This window comes from Panicum virgatum, chromosome 3N, assembly GCF_016808335.1.
Source record: "Panicum virgatum strain AP13 chromosome 3N, P.virgatum_v5, whole genome shotgun sequence".
Lineage (NCBI taxonomy): Eukaryota > Viridiplantae > Streptophyta > Magnoliopsida > Poales > Poaceae > Panicum > Panicum virgatum.
The window spans coordinates 14678693-14693629 of NC_053147.1; the positions used below are offsets into that span (position 1 = coordinate 14678693).

Genomic DNA, 14937 nt, shown 5'->3' on the forward strand with positions numbered 1-14937 from the left:
TCTTCATTTTTTTTAAGTATGGTTCGGGACCATACGGTTTTTGTTCTTGTGATCGGATCCCACTGATTTTGTGATGCACTGATGGCGTTTCCGTATGCCGTGATGTGCGAAGATCTCGTACTGGATCCGGTCACCCCCACAAAGAGATACGAGATGCGCACTGGGAGGTGGAGGTACTGCTGCGATAGCATGTTCACTTGCTGCAGCCACGGATCGACTGATATCAGCTCGTGCCGCCGTGCCGGAGTACATGTAAGCATCGTGGACTCGTTGCGCTACGCAGACCAGATCCTTCGCTCGAGGGTCCGTAGTCCCGTACCCGCGCACGGTGACCTCAGCATGGACCAGGCAGGACACAGGTTGCTTTGAAATTTCAAACAAAGCTTAGCCTAGTGCCATGATTGTAACTAACAGTTGAAGCGGACACGTCTTGCTGGACCTAATTGGTCATTCACCCAATAGCCATCCATAGGTGCTGAAATATATTTTTGGGTATACTGTATACACCCTCATTTCCACAAGGGCGACCATTTGGCATGGCACCCACTTAAAACATACTCCATTTAATAATTGGAAACATATCCGGTGCAAACCGCATGTTTCGTGAAAATCCGTGCAAACCACAACAAAAAAAACAAAAAAGTCTAAATTCACCCAAAAAATCACACATGTAGATGATATGATGATACACAACCTTGTAAAATATCTTGTCCAAACTTGATTTTTTTTGTGAGATATAAAAATAATAAATTTCAATTCAGAAAGCTGTCTAGATGATTTGTTAGAAATTTGTTATTTTTATATCTCACAAACAAAGTAGAGTTTGGACAAGATATTTTATAAGTTTGTGTATCATCATATCATCTACATGTGTGATTTTTTGGTGAATTTAGACGACTTTTTCCGCTGTGGTTTGCATGGGTTTTCACGAAGATTGTGGTTTCCACCAGATATGTACCCTTAACAATTAGAGGTGACTCCACTTAATAATTAGAGGTGTATGAGTCGTTTCCTTCACTGATCTGTTTTCTAAATTGCATTCTTTGCGGGGAGGAGGAAATAGGTTGAAGGAATCGCAAAGAAAATGATCCATGGAAATATGTTTACAATGCATAGCACGAGAGGTCTTGCTTAATCGGTCATTACACCTTGTTTGTTTAGGTTTTGCTTTTGCTTAATGGTGATCAAAAGCCAAAAGCAAAAGGCGTATTTTATTGGAAGAGCAGACCTGAAGGTGCATTTGTTGGCTCACGTAGGATGTTGTTTTGAGGGCACTGTGTATTGTACAATTTATCAATTCATTCGGAAATCATTTTACAAGTACAGTTTTTCAGCTCACCAAAGTTTACAAGACCCTACTGAAGCCAGCTTTTGAAATGCAACTAGCTAACTGGATTGTACCCATGATCGTGTCCCATGAAAGAGAATTATTTTTTCTCGAACACGAAGAAGCGCTGCGTATTTTTGTATTTGTGAAGGGGGTCACATAGTAGATGATAATCACAATCAGTGGCTCCTTTGCCACGTTGTCAATCGGCATGCCATGCAAACAAAGCTTCGATCACAGAAACGACTGCAAGCGTAGACGGCGACTCGCGCTCCCAAAGGCGGTGGACATGTCAGTCTCGCCGCCCTCTCCTGCCAGCCAACCAGCTGCAGACGCCTCCGCCATGTCCTCCCCTTCGTTTCCTCTTACCCCAGCCACCGAGCCGTCACCGTCATCGTACCGTGCTTGGAAGACCACCCGGAGCTTCCCGGCGAGCAGCATCTCCCTCGCTGCTCCGCGGCGCAGCTTTCCCGACGTCGTCTTGGGCATCTGGCCACCGTCGACCAGCACGACCAAACCAACCCTCACCCCTTCTTCTCGCAGCACTGCTTCCCTTATGCGGTCGCAGAGGCCCCTGTGATCGCCGCCGCCTCCCTTCTGTAGCTCAGCGACGACGGCCACGTCGGTTTGCGAAAGCGAACGCGGCGTCGACGACGTCGTGAAAGCCGCGACGCAGCCGCCTCTCAGGCGATCCGGCGCGCTGCCGAAAGCCGCCGTCTCGACGTAGTGCGCGTGCACGCGGCGCTGCCCGCCGCCGGCGTCGAGCGCGATGACGTCGGCGCTCCGGCCGACGACGTACAGGTAACGATCTGCCCCCTTGACCACGCCGCGGTCGCCCGTGCGCACGAAGCACGCGCCGGCCCGCCCCGGCACCCTCGCGCAGAACACCTCGAGGCTCGCCGACGGGTGGCCGAGGTACCCCGACGCGTTGCTCGGCGAGGACACCCAAACCTCTCCCTCCACGCCGTCCTCCACGGGCTCGCCAGTCTCCTCGTCCACGACGGCGATCTCGATCTCCGGCCACACATTACCAGAGGACGGCGGCGGCGGCGACAGCCTCGCCGACGGCAGAAGCCTCATATACGACGGGAGGTCGTCAGAGCACCCGCCCCGCCACGCGGTAGACACGAACGTGCAGTTCTCGGCGAGGCCGTAGGACGGCGAGATGGACGTGGCGCGCAGCCCGTCGCGGCCGAACGCCTGCACGAACTCGTCGACGCACGACTTGTAGATGGGCTCGTTGATCAGGATCAGGTTGCGCAGGCTCCCGAGCTCAAGCGACCGGCCGGGCGCCGAGCGGCCGCGCCTGAGCACCAGCGGCAGCGCGAACGACGGGACGGGCGTGCACGTCGCCCTGAACTCGGTGACGAGCTCGAGCCAGAGCCGGGGCCGCCAGACGAAGGCGCCGGGGGCGGCCAGCACGCACGTGGCGCCGGCGACGACGGTGAGGAGCAGGAACATGAGGCCGCAGTCGTGGTACTGCGGCAGCCACGACACGACGACGCTGCCGGGGCACAGGTCGTAGGCCTTCCTCGCGGCCCGCACGTTGTGGGCCGCCGAGCCCGCGGTGACCACGACGGGCTTCGGGACGCCCGTCGTGCCGGAGGTGTACTGGATCAGGTACACGTCGTCCGCCCCACAGCCCACGTAGCCCGCCGCCGATCTCGGCCCACCACTACCGCGTTCCCGCTCCAACTCGCCGACGGCCAGCCAGCGCAGGCTCCTCAGCATGGCAGCCAGCCGGCCGGAGTCTCCGCCGGCGACGGCAGCGGCCGTCCTCGTGACGGCGTCGATGTAGCGCGCGTCGGCGACGGCGGCGCTCGGCCTCGTCTGCGACACGGCGCGAAGCAGGTGCGCGTGCGCGGGGCCGAACCTTGCCGGGTCGGGCGGGATGACGGGCACCGCCGTGAGCCCCGCGCGCTGGCACGCGAAGAGGAGCTTGACGAGGCGGAGCCCCGGCGAGGCGAGCACGAGGACGGCGTCGCCCCGGCGTAGGGTGCCGAGGAGGTTGCGCGCCATGCGTTCGACGGCGGAGTCGAGCTGGGAGTACGTCAGCGCGGTGCGCGACGACGTCGCGTCGTCGTCGGCCCAGATGAAGGCCGGCTTGGCGGCGAACGCCGGCAGCTTGGCCCATACCGGGAGGTAGCGGTCGACCACCGGCTGGTCGGGGTAGCACGGGTCGTAGTTCTCGGTGCACATGGCCGGCAACTGCGCTGCTCGTTACACTCCTAGTCCAGCAACTTATTAGCTAGTAACTAGCTAACGCATGGAATGGAAATGCTGTGCATGAGACGATGCCTATCAGGATGGAGAATTGGTCTATTTATATGGGAGATGAGGTGATCGAAGGCAGGATTTTTGTCCCCCTCCCTTGGAAAAAGAACGACAGGGTTTTTGTCCATGTTCCTTCAGAAACAATGGCGATGAACTAAAAAATGACGGTTCGTGCAAATCCCAGTCTTGCAAGATATAGTATATTGCTATTATTCATACTGCACGAACGAACCTGCTGCTGATAGCGTTCTGCAGACTAAGTACAACGTTGGTGACGTGGGTGAAAGCAAAGTGCAGGTTGGCGCTGCAGGCAACGAGGCAAAGGTTCTTGTTCCCTCCTCTTTGGGCTTAGCCCGGCAATGGTGGATATCTGAGAGCATATGCCCCCTACTGACCTGATCATCTACGTTCTGTATGCCAATAATCTATTCATGCCAAAAACAAAGCTCGTTTTTTCTTTTGGAGTGCCAACACTTGCACATTCATTCAAATATGGCACACGAATGGAAGAGCCGAAGAGGAGATACGCGGAATTAGTTGCCGTATGAATCCGTTGATGACAAAGGGAAGGGGAGCGACCAAGGTGCAGGACAAAAGATGACCAGTGAGATCAGCATCTCGCCGAGTATATTCGACTGTGTATTTTCCTGGGGGAGAAGCGATAGCACGGCGCCGGCGTGGCCTGCTGGTGATTTGTCCTTGGTCGGATTATTTGATCAGCAATCGCAGCAAGGACGGACTATCTAACGCTATCCACGCTAATCCTCCTCTATATTATTCTCAGAAAAAATATTTTTATCTAGTCATCGAGATTTTCTCTTCTATATCTAATTTTATTTGATCAGCAATCCCAGCAAGGACGGACTATCTAACGCTATCCACGCTCATCCTCCTCTATATTATCCTCAGAAAAAATATTTTTATCTGGTCATCGAGATTTTCTCTTCTATATCTAATTTTATTGTATATATTTATCTTTTATATGTCTACTCTATACCAACTACCATCAGAAGGGATACATATGTGATTTTTTTATTTTTTACCCCCTCGACGCCCTCTCTCTCCGCCGGCTCGCCCCCTTCCTGCTTCGCCCCGCCGGCCGGATCCGCGCGCGGCGAGGTGGCCGGGTGAAGCGTCCCCTCATAAGAGAAGACTTAAATGTGATACAAAACATCAGTCCCAGGAGGCTGATGCCACATTTATTACATCAGATGGTTCAAAACCTTACAAACCTTGGCGGACACTCGATACAGATGATAATAATAATTAACCAGGCTACGACATAACACCAGACCGCAAACCACATAGGGTCTACTACGGGCTCAGAGTACTGCGACAGCGGAGGCATCTCGACAGGGCCGGTACCACAGGCAAGGTTGGGTGTAGAACGGTAACCCTACTCGGCGTCGTCTGGCACGAAGTCTGGATCTTCTTCTGTAAAAAGTAAGAGTGAGGTGAGTACAAACGTACTCAGCAAGTCCAACCACACCCACGGAGGGGGGTTATAACAGAATAATATGCATAGGTAAATCAAGGATAATGGTTACGGTTTATTTTGCAGTAAATCGACATTTTATGCAGGGGTTTATTTTATAGAAAACCATTTAGAAATCAGTTTTTTTTTGCAGTAACACAGAGATCAGATTTTAAAACTGCTACCGGACTCCCCGTCCGTCGTAGCACACGGCACAACTGCCGGACACGATTCCAAAACAACTCACACCAGCCCATCCCAGAGAAATACTAGTTATGTGACCACACCATAACTCGCCCAATACCGTGGGCACGGACTATTCGAATAGATTCTTAACTCTGCAGAGGTGTGCAACTTTACCCACAAGTAGGATACCACAACTCGAACACCGTCGTGTCGGTGTAGATCCCAACATAGCCATTACCCACCATAGCTAAGCCTGACTAGCCATCACGGGATGCACCAAGGGGTCATTGACCGTTCACTTAGGTATAACCGGGCATAAGTCACTCGGGCTTATCCCTTTTCCTTAGTTACCCGTTGCTCTCAGCTCTCCTGATGGCTACCACACCAACTAGTGGGATTTATGCTACGCCGTTGCCCATTCAACGGTCGAGTGGTTTGCACGATAGTGGAGTTAGGTGAGATGACACACCAACTCGGTCCTTAGACACGACAAGATGGATATCTCCCTTCTTTGCCCTGCCACACAGGCATAAGCACACCAGTCGGCAATTCACACAGAAATGCCGTCCATCCCGTCCATACTCATCTTTCGAAAATCCACATTTTATCCCTTCCCACACGCACACATTTTCTTTATCAAATAAATCATATTAAGAGTAAAGTCCTAAGCGTTCTAATATCGATTAACGTCCGAGCAAAATCAGACATTAATCTAGGTGGTCAAGGAATGGTCATCACAAATCAAGGGGTGGCTATCCAACCGTGTTTTCATGCAAGTAAAACATATGCGACTTTATAAAACAGGCCATTGGGTTGTGTTTATAAAAACTAGGACAGAAACATGCATCAAAGGATGGGATTGAACTTGCCGTCTTCATAGCCTTCGGGGAAGTCCTGTCCTTCGGGCTCGGGGTCGCGGAACTGGTCCTCGTTCTCCTGCTCACAGTACTGCTCGTTGACGGGCTCTCCTTCGTTCACTCCGCGGTCTACAGCACACACAAACAAGCATCCAATCAATACAAGATCTATCGTTGAGCTCGAATCGGAATCGCATAAAATATAGAGATAAAAGTGACATCTTCGAGTGGTTTGGTAATAGCGCGGCCCGAAACTATAATAGAAGTGACATGATAAAGTTTGGGGTCAATCGGAGTTGTTTCGGCGCATGAAAATAACAGGTTTTGTAAGGGTTCAGGGCTAGATTAGGAAGCGGGGGCCTACTTGTAATTATTTTCTTGAGAAGGGAGGGGTCTGATTGTAATTTCCAGAAATACTTGGGTTAAACTGGAATGGTCAAGGGCATACTTAGAATTATGTTTTTAAGTGAAAGGGTTTTCTTGAAAATAAAACAAAGGATCGGGTCCTTTTTGAAAAGAAAGATTATAAGGACAAGGGTCCTTTAATAGAATGGGAGGAGAGGGGGGCCTAAATGCAAAACGGCCATTCATCCCCTTCCTCCCATCGCAAAACAGGGGAGGGCGCGCCGGCCTGCCGGCGGCGGCCATCCCGGCCGCTCCAGGCTCCGGGGGTGGCCATGGACCGGGGAACAAGAGAGAGGGGGGTTCGGGGAATCGACCCCCGGCCTCACCTCGGGCTAGGGTGGCGTGTAGAGGCGGGGCGACGGGAGCAGGCGGCGGCGGGCTGGAGTAGCTGCGGCGGCGGCGCTGCGGGCTGAAAGAGGAGGTTAGGGTCGGCGGTGAGGTGGCGTGGATGGCCGTGGAGCTCGGGGGGGGGTCCTTTTATAGCCCAGCGAAGGCGGTGCGGCGGCGTGAGTAGGTGTGGCCGGTGAGGTGGCCCGGCGAGCGGCGCGGGGCCGAGTAAAGGCGCGCGGCCGTCCGCGTGCGTCGTGACGCGGCGTGCGGCGGGGGCGACGAGGCCGTCGTCGAGCACGTGGGGCGGCGCTGTTCAGCACAGTGACGGCGCGAGCGGCGAGGCAAGGCACGGCGAGCGGCGCTGCGGGCGCACGTGGGCGCGTGCGGGCCGAGCAGGGCGCCAGCAGCGAGTGTCGCGGCGCCGAGCGGGGCGGGGGCAGTGGCGTGTGCACGGACGCCACGGCGCGAGCAGCGCGCGCGTGTGCGGGGCCAGGGCAGCGCCAGCGGCGGCCTCGGTGCAGCGGGCACGCGCGACCAGGCGGCGCAGCACTGGTGCGCGTGCGGCCGGGCAGCTAGGAGGTGCGCGCGTGCGGGGAGATGGCGGGGCGCGGCTGAGAAGCACTCGGAGCAGGCGGCACGGGAGCGGAGGAGGCACGGCCGGGCAGGGCAGGCCGAGTTGGCGTGGGCGCACGGGCGGCCGCGGGGCGTGGCCGGCACGTGCGGGTGCGCGCGGGCCGAGCCGTGCGGAGCGGGGGCGAGGGGGCCGGGCCGGTGCGCGCGCGGTGCACGGCCGGGAGCGGGGCTCGGGCGAGCGGGAGCGAGGCGCGAGGGCGGGGAGCGGTCGAGCGCGGAGGGCGGCGTGGCACGCGGCCAGGGAGGGCCAGGGCAGGCCGGAGAGGGAGCAGGGAGTGCGGGGAGGGAGCCGGCCTGGCGGGGCTCGGGCGAGCGGGAGCGAGGCAGAGGAGGGAGAAAGGAAGGGGAAAAAGAGAAAAGAAAAGAAGAAAAAGAGAAAAGGGGGAAAAGAAATGGGAAAAAGGAAAAGAAATAGGGAAAAAAAAGAAAATGGGAGGGAGGGAAAGGAAAAGAAGGGGGGCGGGATTCGCGGCGGCTGGTCACGACGCGTCGCGTTGGATGGGAAGGAGATGAGACGTGAATTGAATTCGGGTGTCGGATCAGATCTCCGGGGATCGGGAGATCGGAGCAGGAGGGTTTCCGGGAAGTTAGGGTTAGGGTTTGAGTCGAGCTCAACAACAAAAACAATTTAGCGCATGATTTACTTGGTGAATTTTCGGGATGTTACACCGGGCGGCGGCGGCGGTGAGCAACCAAGGCGGCCAGATCCTCCTCGCTCCCTCGCCATGGCCGGAGATCTGCGCCTGCCTCCCTCTCCATGGCCTGCGGCGCGCGGCAGACTCAGTTGGCGCAAGGTTCGGCTGCGACGCTGTAGCTCGACGGGGCAGCGACGGCGTCCATGCCTCCTCTCTCCGCCCTTCGCTCGTGATGGCGAAGACGGCAACTCGACCCCATGCCTCCTTCCTCCGCCGGTGAGCTCCGCCGCGGCGTGCGGGATTCGACTCGGCTCGAGCTCTGGCCGGATCCGCGCGGGGCCTCGCCGCGCCCCTCTGTCGCGCGCCCTCGCCGTGCCCCCCGCAGCGCTCCCCTCACCGCACGTCCTTTCCGCACGGCCTAGCCACGCATCTTCCCGCGCCCCCTCGCCGGCGGCGCCTCCCTCATCCGCACGGGGCTATGGCGGTGCAGCGTGACGAAGCTGCGGCAATGGCCCGGGGCGAAGCAACGGTGGCGGAGCAGACCTACACCTGTGTGGCTCAGCAGTTGCGCACGGCGCGAGCGGAGCCAAGGTGGGGCCGCGCGCGGCGATAGCAGACGCCCGCTACTGCGCTTAATTTGGAGGACGCGCATTCGTTCGCTTGGTTTGGACGAGGCGTAGCGGACGCCGCTGCAGCATGAAAAACACTATATGAGTCCCGCAGGAACTGGTACAGGCCGCAGATAGTCTAAGGCTGTCTGCACTGGGGATCTGTATCCCACGCGCTAGCCTTTTACAGTTCAACTTTGGAAAAAAAAAGTGCCGCAGCGGGGCTCTGTAAACCGGACGATAAAAGTAGAGAGCCAACTTTTCATCGCTATTCTCAGCGCGGTGCAGGACGTGCGCCATCGACTACGTGGCGCGGGCCCCGGCGCTCGCTCCAACCACCTCGTCTTCCTCGGCCGTGCGCGCGGAGAGAGAGGGAAGACGGCGACGGCGACGGGGCGGAGCAGGAAGGGAGGCGCCACGCTCCCCGCACGCGCGCGGCCCTGCTACGGAGCGGCCGGCCCTGAGGCCCGAGCTGGAGCTGCTCCGCCGGAGCAGGGGAGCCGGCATGAGCGGCCGGCATGGGAGGCCGCGAGGACGCAGGGGCGTCGGCACCGACACCGGCGAGGAGAGGGAAGGAAGAGGCCGAGCTTGGGAGAAGGAGCTCGCGCAGCCGCGCTCACGGGGAGGGGCTCGGCCGGCGCTGGTAGAGGACGCGCCGGGGCCGGGGCAGGAGCGGGCGGCCTCTCTCTGCCTGCCACACGCGAGGGCCGCCGGCGGGGAGGCTCGCCCCGCCCCGCAGCCGGAGAGGTCGCGTGGGTCGCCGGCGCGAGCCCCGGTCCGTGGGCGCCGCCGGGCCTCGGAGCAGGGGGCCTCGCCACGCAGAGAGGGAGGAGGGCGGAGGAGCGCTACCGCCGTGGACCCGCGCGGCGAGGGAGGAGCCATGGGGCCCCGCCGCGAGCTCGAAGGGGGCAGCCGCGAGCGTCTCCGTCCGGCCCCGCCCACGTGACATGGCGGCGACGCGGCGGCCGCGAGCGCCCCGCGTGCACCGCGACGGAGGGAGGAAGGCCGTCGCGGCCGGCGCTGCTGGCCACGCCGCGCGCGCCCGCCCGCGGGCCGCGGCCTCGCGCCCGGAGCTCGGCTGCCCAGGGGCCACACCGCCGCCGCGCAGGCCCGCCCCGGCGGTGCCCGCCCGCCAAGGAGGGCCGCTGCCGAGCCGCGCGAGCAGGGGAGGGGGAGGAGGCCGGTCGTGCCGCGCGCGCCGCCATCCTCGCGCGAGCAGGGAAGGGGAGAGCAGGGGAGGCGGCGCATGGCCTCGCCGGCCAGCAGCTTCTCCCTGCCATGGGAGAGGGAGGGAGGAGGGCGCGGCGAGGAAGGAGGGAGGAGCAAGGAGCGCCGCGGCTGCGAAGGGCGAGCGCAGAGGAGGGAGGAAGGAGGCCCGCCGCCGGGGCCGGGTCCCAGGCTCCGCCGCACCGCCGGAGGAGGTGGTGGCCGGCGGCGGTGGCCGGGGGAGGAGGGGCGCGGTGGCGGAGGGAGAGAGGAGGGAGGGGGGAGATAGAGAGAGAGGCTGGGGGAGAGGGGGTAGAAAAGAGAAAAAAATATATGACACGTGGGCCCCACGCTTTGGTAGTTGGTATGGAGTAGAAATATAGAGTGAACGAGCGCGGAGAAACTGAATGTAGAGTAGAGAATCTCGATGATCAAGATAAAATATTCTTTTTAGAAAGTAAACTTGGAAAGTGACGAGTGCGGAGAGGCGCCTCCTCCAAAGGCGGACGACGTCGCTAGCGTGAGCTGAGATGGCAGAGAGAGAAACCGAAGAAATCCTTTCGCTAGCGCTCGTTTCATCGCTAGCTGGTGGCACAGTTGCCAACGAGCTGTGAGGGGGAGTGCAAGGATCGAGAAGGTCATGCCACATCTTTTTCTTCTATTTATTGTTTCTCTCATCCAGACCAGCCGACGATATCGTCGATCTTTGGAGGAGGCCTAAAGAAGCATTACAACAACCAGCAATTGCTGCTGATAGGGAGGAGATCAGCAAGAAAAGATTCAGGCCATGGCATGAATACAACGGTAGATCTCTGCATTTCGGCGACTGCTTGCATGTCGCAACACATGGATTCTGACCCTGACGAGGACCAGCAGATGACCGAGCCGCACCCTGCAAGGTAGAACGCCAGTGAAAGTGACTTGGCAATACAGACCACTACAGTGTTACAGTACGACTGCCAGTATCTCCTCTCCAGATCCTCCCATGTGAAAACCACAGAAATACAGAAATAGCACTGCGGCGCCCCCTTGGCGGGAGCACGAATGCACGGTGGCACACAACAATCCAGATCTAGATTTTCCATGTTCCCGACAAAAATGCCGATCTCCACCTGATACTCCAGATCTCCGATGTCCCCCACAACACCGATCGGCTTAATCAGAAATCAGGAGCTTGGGGCGACGCGTAATCAGATCTCTGATGCTCCCCACAACACCGATGATACTGGCATCGAATGATTCAGGTCGGAACAAATGTCAGACAAATGGGCAGCAGTCATGTTCATTCTCAGTCGAAAATGTTGATGCAGCAAAAGAACAACATTTTCTGGACTCATATTCATCACTGTACCCTGCCGTAATGATGGATGGCACAGCACATAAAAATGATGTTCTTTTCATACAATCATACCACGCATGCTATAAGGATATATACTGCAACATAATCTTTTCTGATTAACAATCATCGCTACTTTTGTATGAACCCAAATCTTGATAGAAGAGCACATATAGCTTACACTCACAAGTCATCCAAGAGAGGCTAAAACATCATTAGTCTAGACAAGATAAAACGTGGTACGCAGTAGTAAGTACTCGATGATACTATGGTTTTTCCTCACCAGACTTGTTATACCATGCATTCTTCACTACAATCCTAAAAGAAAGGCAACCTCAAATCATAGGAGGAAGTGCTTGGCAAAGATACTCCAGCAGGCAACTCCCAAAATAAATGTTTGGATTCTCACAATGCATCCTCTCTCAGGACAAAGATGTTATGTTCTACTAGGATAGCAAACCATTTGGCAGTCTCACAGAATGGTACTAAGTACTAACCCCAGAACCCCACCAACACCTCTACCTGAAAGCCGACGGATCAATCTCGGATTATTGCTTCAAACCTAATGTAGTTACTACAGAACAAGTGTGGTTGTTTCCATATCTTGTTCATAACCTGCATACCTCTGTTCAATGGGAATAGGTCGAACTTACTTCTTACCAATATTCCCTCTTTCCAAAGCTCTCAAGAGCATATCACCACTGCGATACTATGGTTGTTTTCCTCTTAATGCAACATGTGCCTAACACATACCCAGGCATGTTGTGGAAAATGTATTATTATGGTTTCCAAAAAGAAATACGCTCCAATTTTTCAGGTTTATGCGCTCAATCACATCATACGTTATTTGTTCATTTCAACTGCAAAACAATTATGCAAATGCTCTAACAGGCATACTATGGACATACGTACACTATACAGTGATACCCATTCTGTCTTACTAAGCAATGGCACGAAAATGCCAATGGAATTAGAAGAGGGATTCTTGTGCTTAGCATACGCTTAATCATTTCATCACAGGTAAACTACAAGGATGGCACAATCCCAGGGGGATTCCAAAATACTGCTAACAAATTTTATAATGTAAAGAACGGCTAACCACGATCTTCACAAACTTTTGACAAGGATAAACAACACAAACCACATCGATAATTTAATAAGTTCGGACCAAAGTACTCATTCCCAATGCTACACTCCGGCCATTACAAAACAATAAGGGTGTGCAGAGCAACCAACTGATTCTCACAGCGACCATCATCCATCTAAGATGAAGAACTAATAGGAGAGTGATAACGAATTTGGAGAGTGATAACGAATTTACCCCATTCCTGGGAGCATCTGAAGGGGATCGATCATTTGGATGACGTTCTGCTGCTGCTGCTGCTGCTGCTGCTGATGCTGCTCATGTAGCATAATCTGGCCATCAGGCGAAGGGAGGGCAAGTGGTCCTACAGGGATGGCCGGCGCCGGCTGCGGCACCTTGGACTCAATGAGCCGCCACATATACCACGCCCCGACGGAGCGGTAGGGGCGCCACCGCTCGCAGAGCTTGTCCATCTGCGAGGGCCGAGGCACGTCTTCGAGCTCGTAGAGCATCTGCACGCCCTTGCGCACGCCAAGGTCAGCGGAGGGGAGCACATCGGGGCGCGCGAGGGAGAAGATCATGAACATGTGGACGCTCCAGGCGCCGATGCCCTTGACCATGGTGAGCATGGCGGCGAGGGAGCGGTCGTCCATGTTGATGATGGCGGAATCGGAGAGGATCCCCGAGACATACTTGCGGGCGAGGTCGTGGAGGTAGGACGCCTTGCGCGGGGAGACCCCGATCTGGCGGAGCTGCTGCGGGGTGAGCGCGAGGACGGCGTCGGGGGTCACGCTGGCCTCGCCGCCGAGGAGCGAGAGGAACCGGGAGTAGACAGAGGCGGCGGCCTTGAAGGCGAGCTGCTGGTAGAGGATGGATCGGACGAGGGAGTGGAACGGGCGGTGCGGGCACTGGAACACGGGGGCATCGTGGGCGTCGATGACGGCGGCGAGGACGGGGTCGGCGTCGCGCAGGTGACGGATGGCCACGCCCACCTCGCCGGCGGCGGAAAGGGGCCGGCCCGGGATCGCAAACGTCAGGCGGGGCTTCTTCGGCGGGTTGGAGTCGGATGGTCGGTGGGCCGCCTTCTTGGGGCGCGAGGCGGCGGCGATGGCGGGGGAGCTGGAGGTGGAGGTGGACGCGGCGGCGGCGGGGGCGGGGGCGGGGGCGGGCGACGCGGTGGAGGCGGGGGGCGACGGGGAGAGGGGCTGGGGCTTGGGCTGGGAGAGGGATTGCTCGCCCATGGATGGAGGACGGGGAGGGGGAGGTATGGCGTCTTGACTTCTCGGTGGATTCGGGGGTGGGATTGGGGGTGTTTGTGGTATTTCGATGCTTTAGCTAGTGACTACTACACGGAGGGAGTGTGATTGACTGTCAGAGCTTTCTCCATTTGTTTTCGTCTAAAAATGCTTCTCTCTGTTATTACTTAAAATTTGAAATCATGGTAAGCCTCACATATGAATTCAGAAAACTGCAAGGTTAAAATATTTTCAATAGATTAGATATTATACTCATTCCATTCTAGAATATAGTTATATTTATATTTATTTAAAGTTAAATATTTCATAACTAATCAACAATGATTTAAAAATAATTAACTTTAAATATAAAAAATTGCATGTTGTGTAGTTCCTTTTGCGACGAACCAACTAATTTTATTTATATATCATCAATTTTTATAATTTTTACTATTCATAGTTAAAGTTTAATAATTAATTTAGAAAAAAAACTAAACATAGGTATATTATTTAATAAATGGAGTATGATATTTGAATGATGCATGTTGATTATGGTTAATAAACACTTAATATATGAGTGGTTTCAGTGGCAAGCCTCAGCCGATTATACCATAGGCGTCAGTCTCATCGTTACATCAGGATTAATTATTGTGGTAAACAGTACTGAACAGTGATGTATATAGAATTTGACGGATTTTAGGGTCTGGCGACTCCAATGAGTAAAGGCAGCTCCTGCCCCTGATTGATTTTTGAGCAGTTGCATATTCTAACAGTGGTGGCGTAGCCAAACCGTCAGAGAGTATGCATGCATTTGTTCTTCAAATTTGATAAGTCGAAAATTGTTTTCCTCAATCAATATGCAATTCTGATAAAGACACAATACATTTTATGGTCACGTCTCTTGCTCTTCATTTTGTTAATTAGATTTCACACCGTGGATCTTTAAGTCAATTGGATACCAGGTATTTAAATATGTAATTATCATAATCTAATAGGTATACTTGAAACCATTATATATAATTATGCGGTTCTCTTGTAATTCAGCCCATACACATGACTCTATACTAATATAAAAAGTGCAATTCAAATCATATAAAGTCAATATTAAATTATAGAGTCACTTCATATATCTCTATATAATTGTATGTTTGTCTGTTAGATTAATTTCAAAACATCACATGGATTAGTTGATATACATATAAGTATCGAAACTTCAAAGTGATAGGTTAGTTTGAACTGTATTCTTAAAAATCATAATTATTTTATACAGAACATCTTTACGTTCATCAGTGAGGATAGCGTCTTTTACAAGTTTGAATTACCAACACGCCAAGAATTATTACATTG

The 14937-nt window shown here is 54.8% G+C and overlaps 2 protein-coding genes across 2 annotated transcripts; both read right to left on the bottom strand.

The window, feature by feature from the left end:
- Positions 1-1289: 1289 nt before the first annotated feature.
- On the bottom strand, positions 1290-3799 carry LOC120664523 (long-chain-fatty-acid--AMP ligase FadD26-like). The gene has a single exon (XM_039943790.1). The coding sequence runs from the start codon at positions 3524-3526 to the stop codon at positions 1562-1564; it is 1965 nt and encodes a 654-aa protein (XP_039799724.1). The 5' UTR covers positions 3527-3799; the 3' UTR covers positions 1290-1561.
- A 6901-nt stretch (positions 3800-10700) lies between these two features.
- LOC120664526 (putative DNA-3-methyladenine glycosylase YfjP) lies at positions 10701-13639 on the bottom strand. Its single transcript, XM_039943794.1, has 2 exons — positions 12593-13639; positions 10701-11160 (listed from the first exon to the last, which is right to left on the bottom strand). The coding sequence occupies exons 1-2, from the start codon at positions 13594-13596 to the stop codon at positions 11091-11093; spliced, it is 1074 nt and encodes a 357-aa protein (XP_039799728.1). The 5' UTR covers positions 13597-13639; the 3' UTR covers positions 10701-11090.
- Between the last annotated feature and the right edge of the window lie 1298 nt (positions 13640-14937).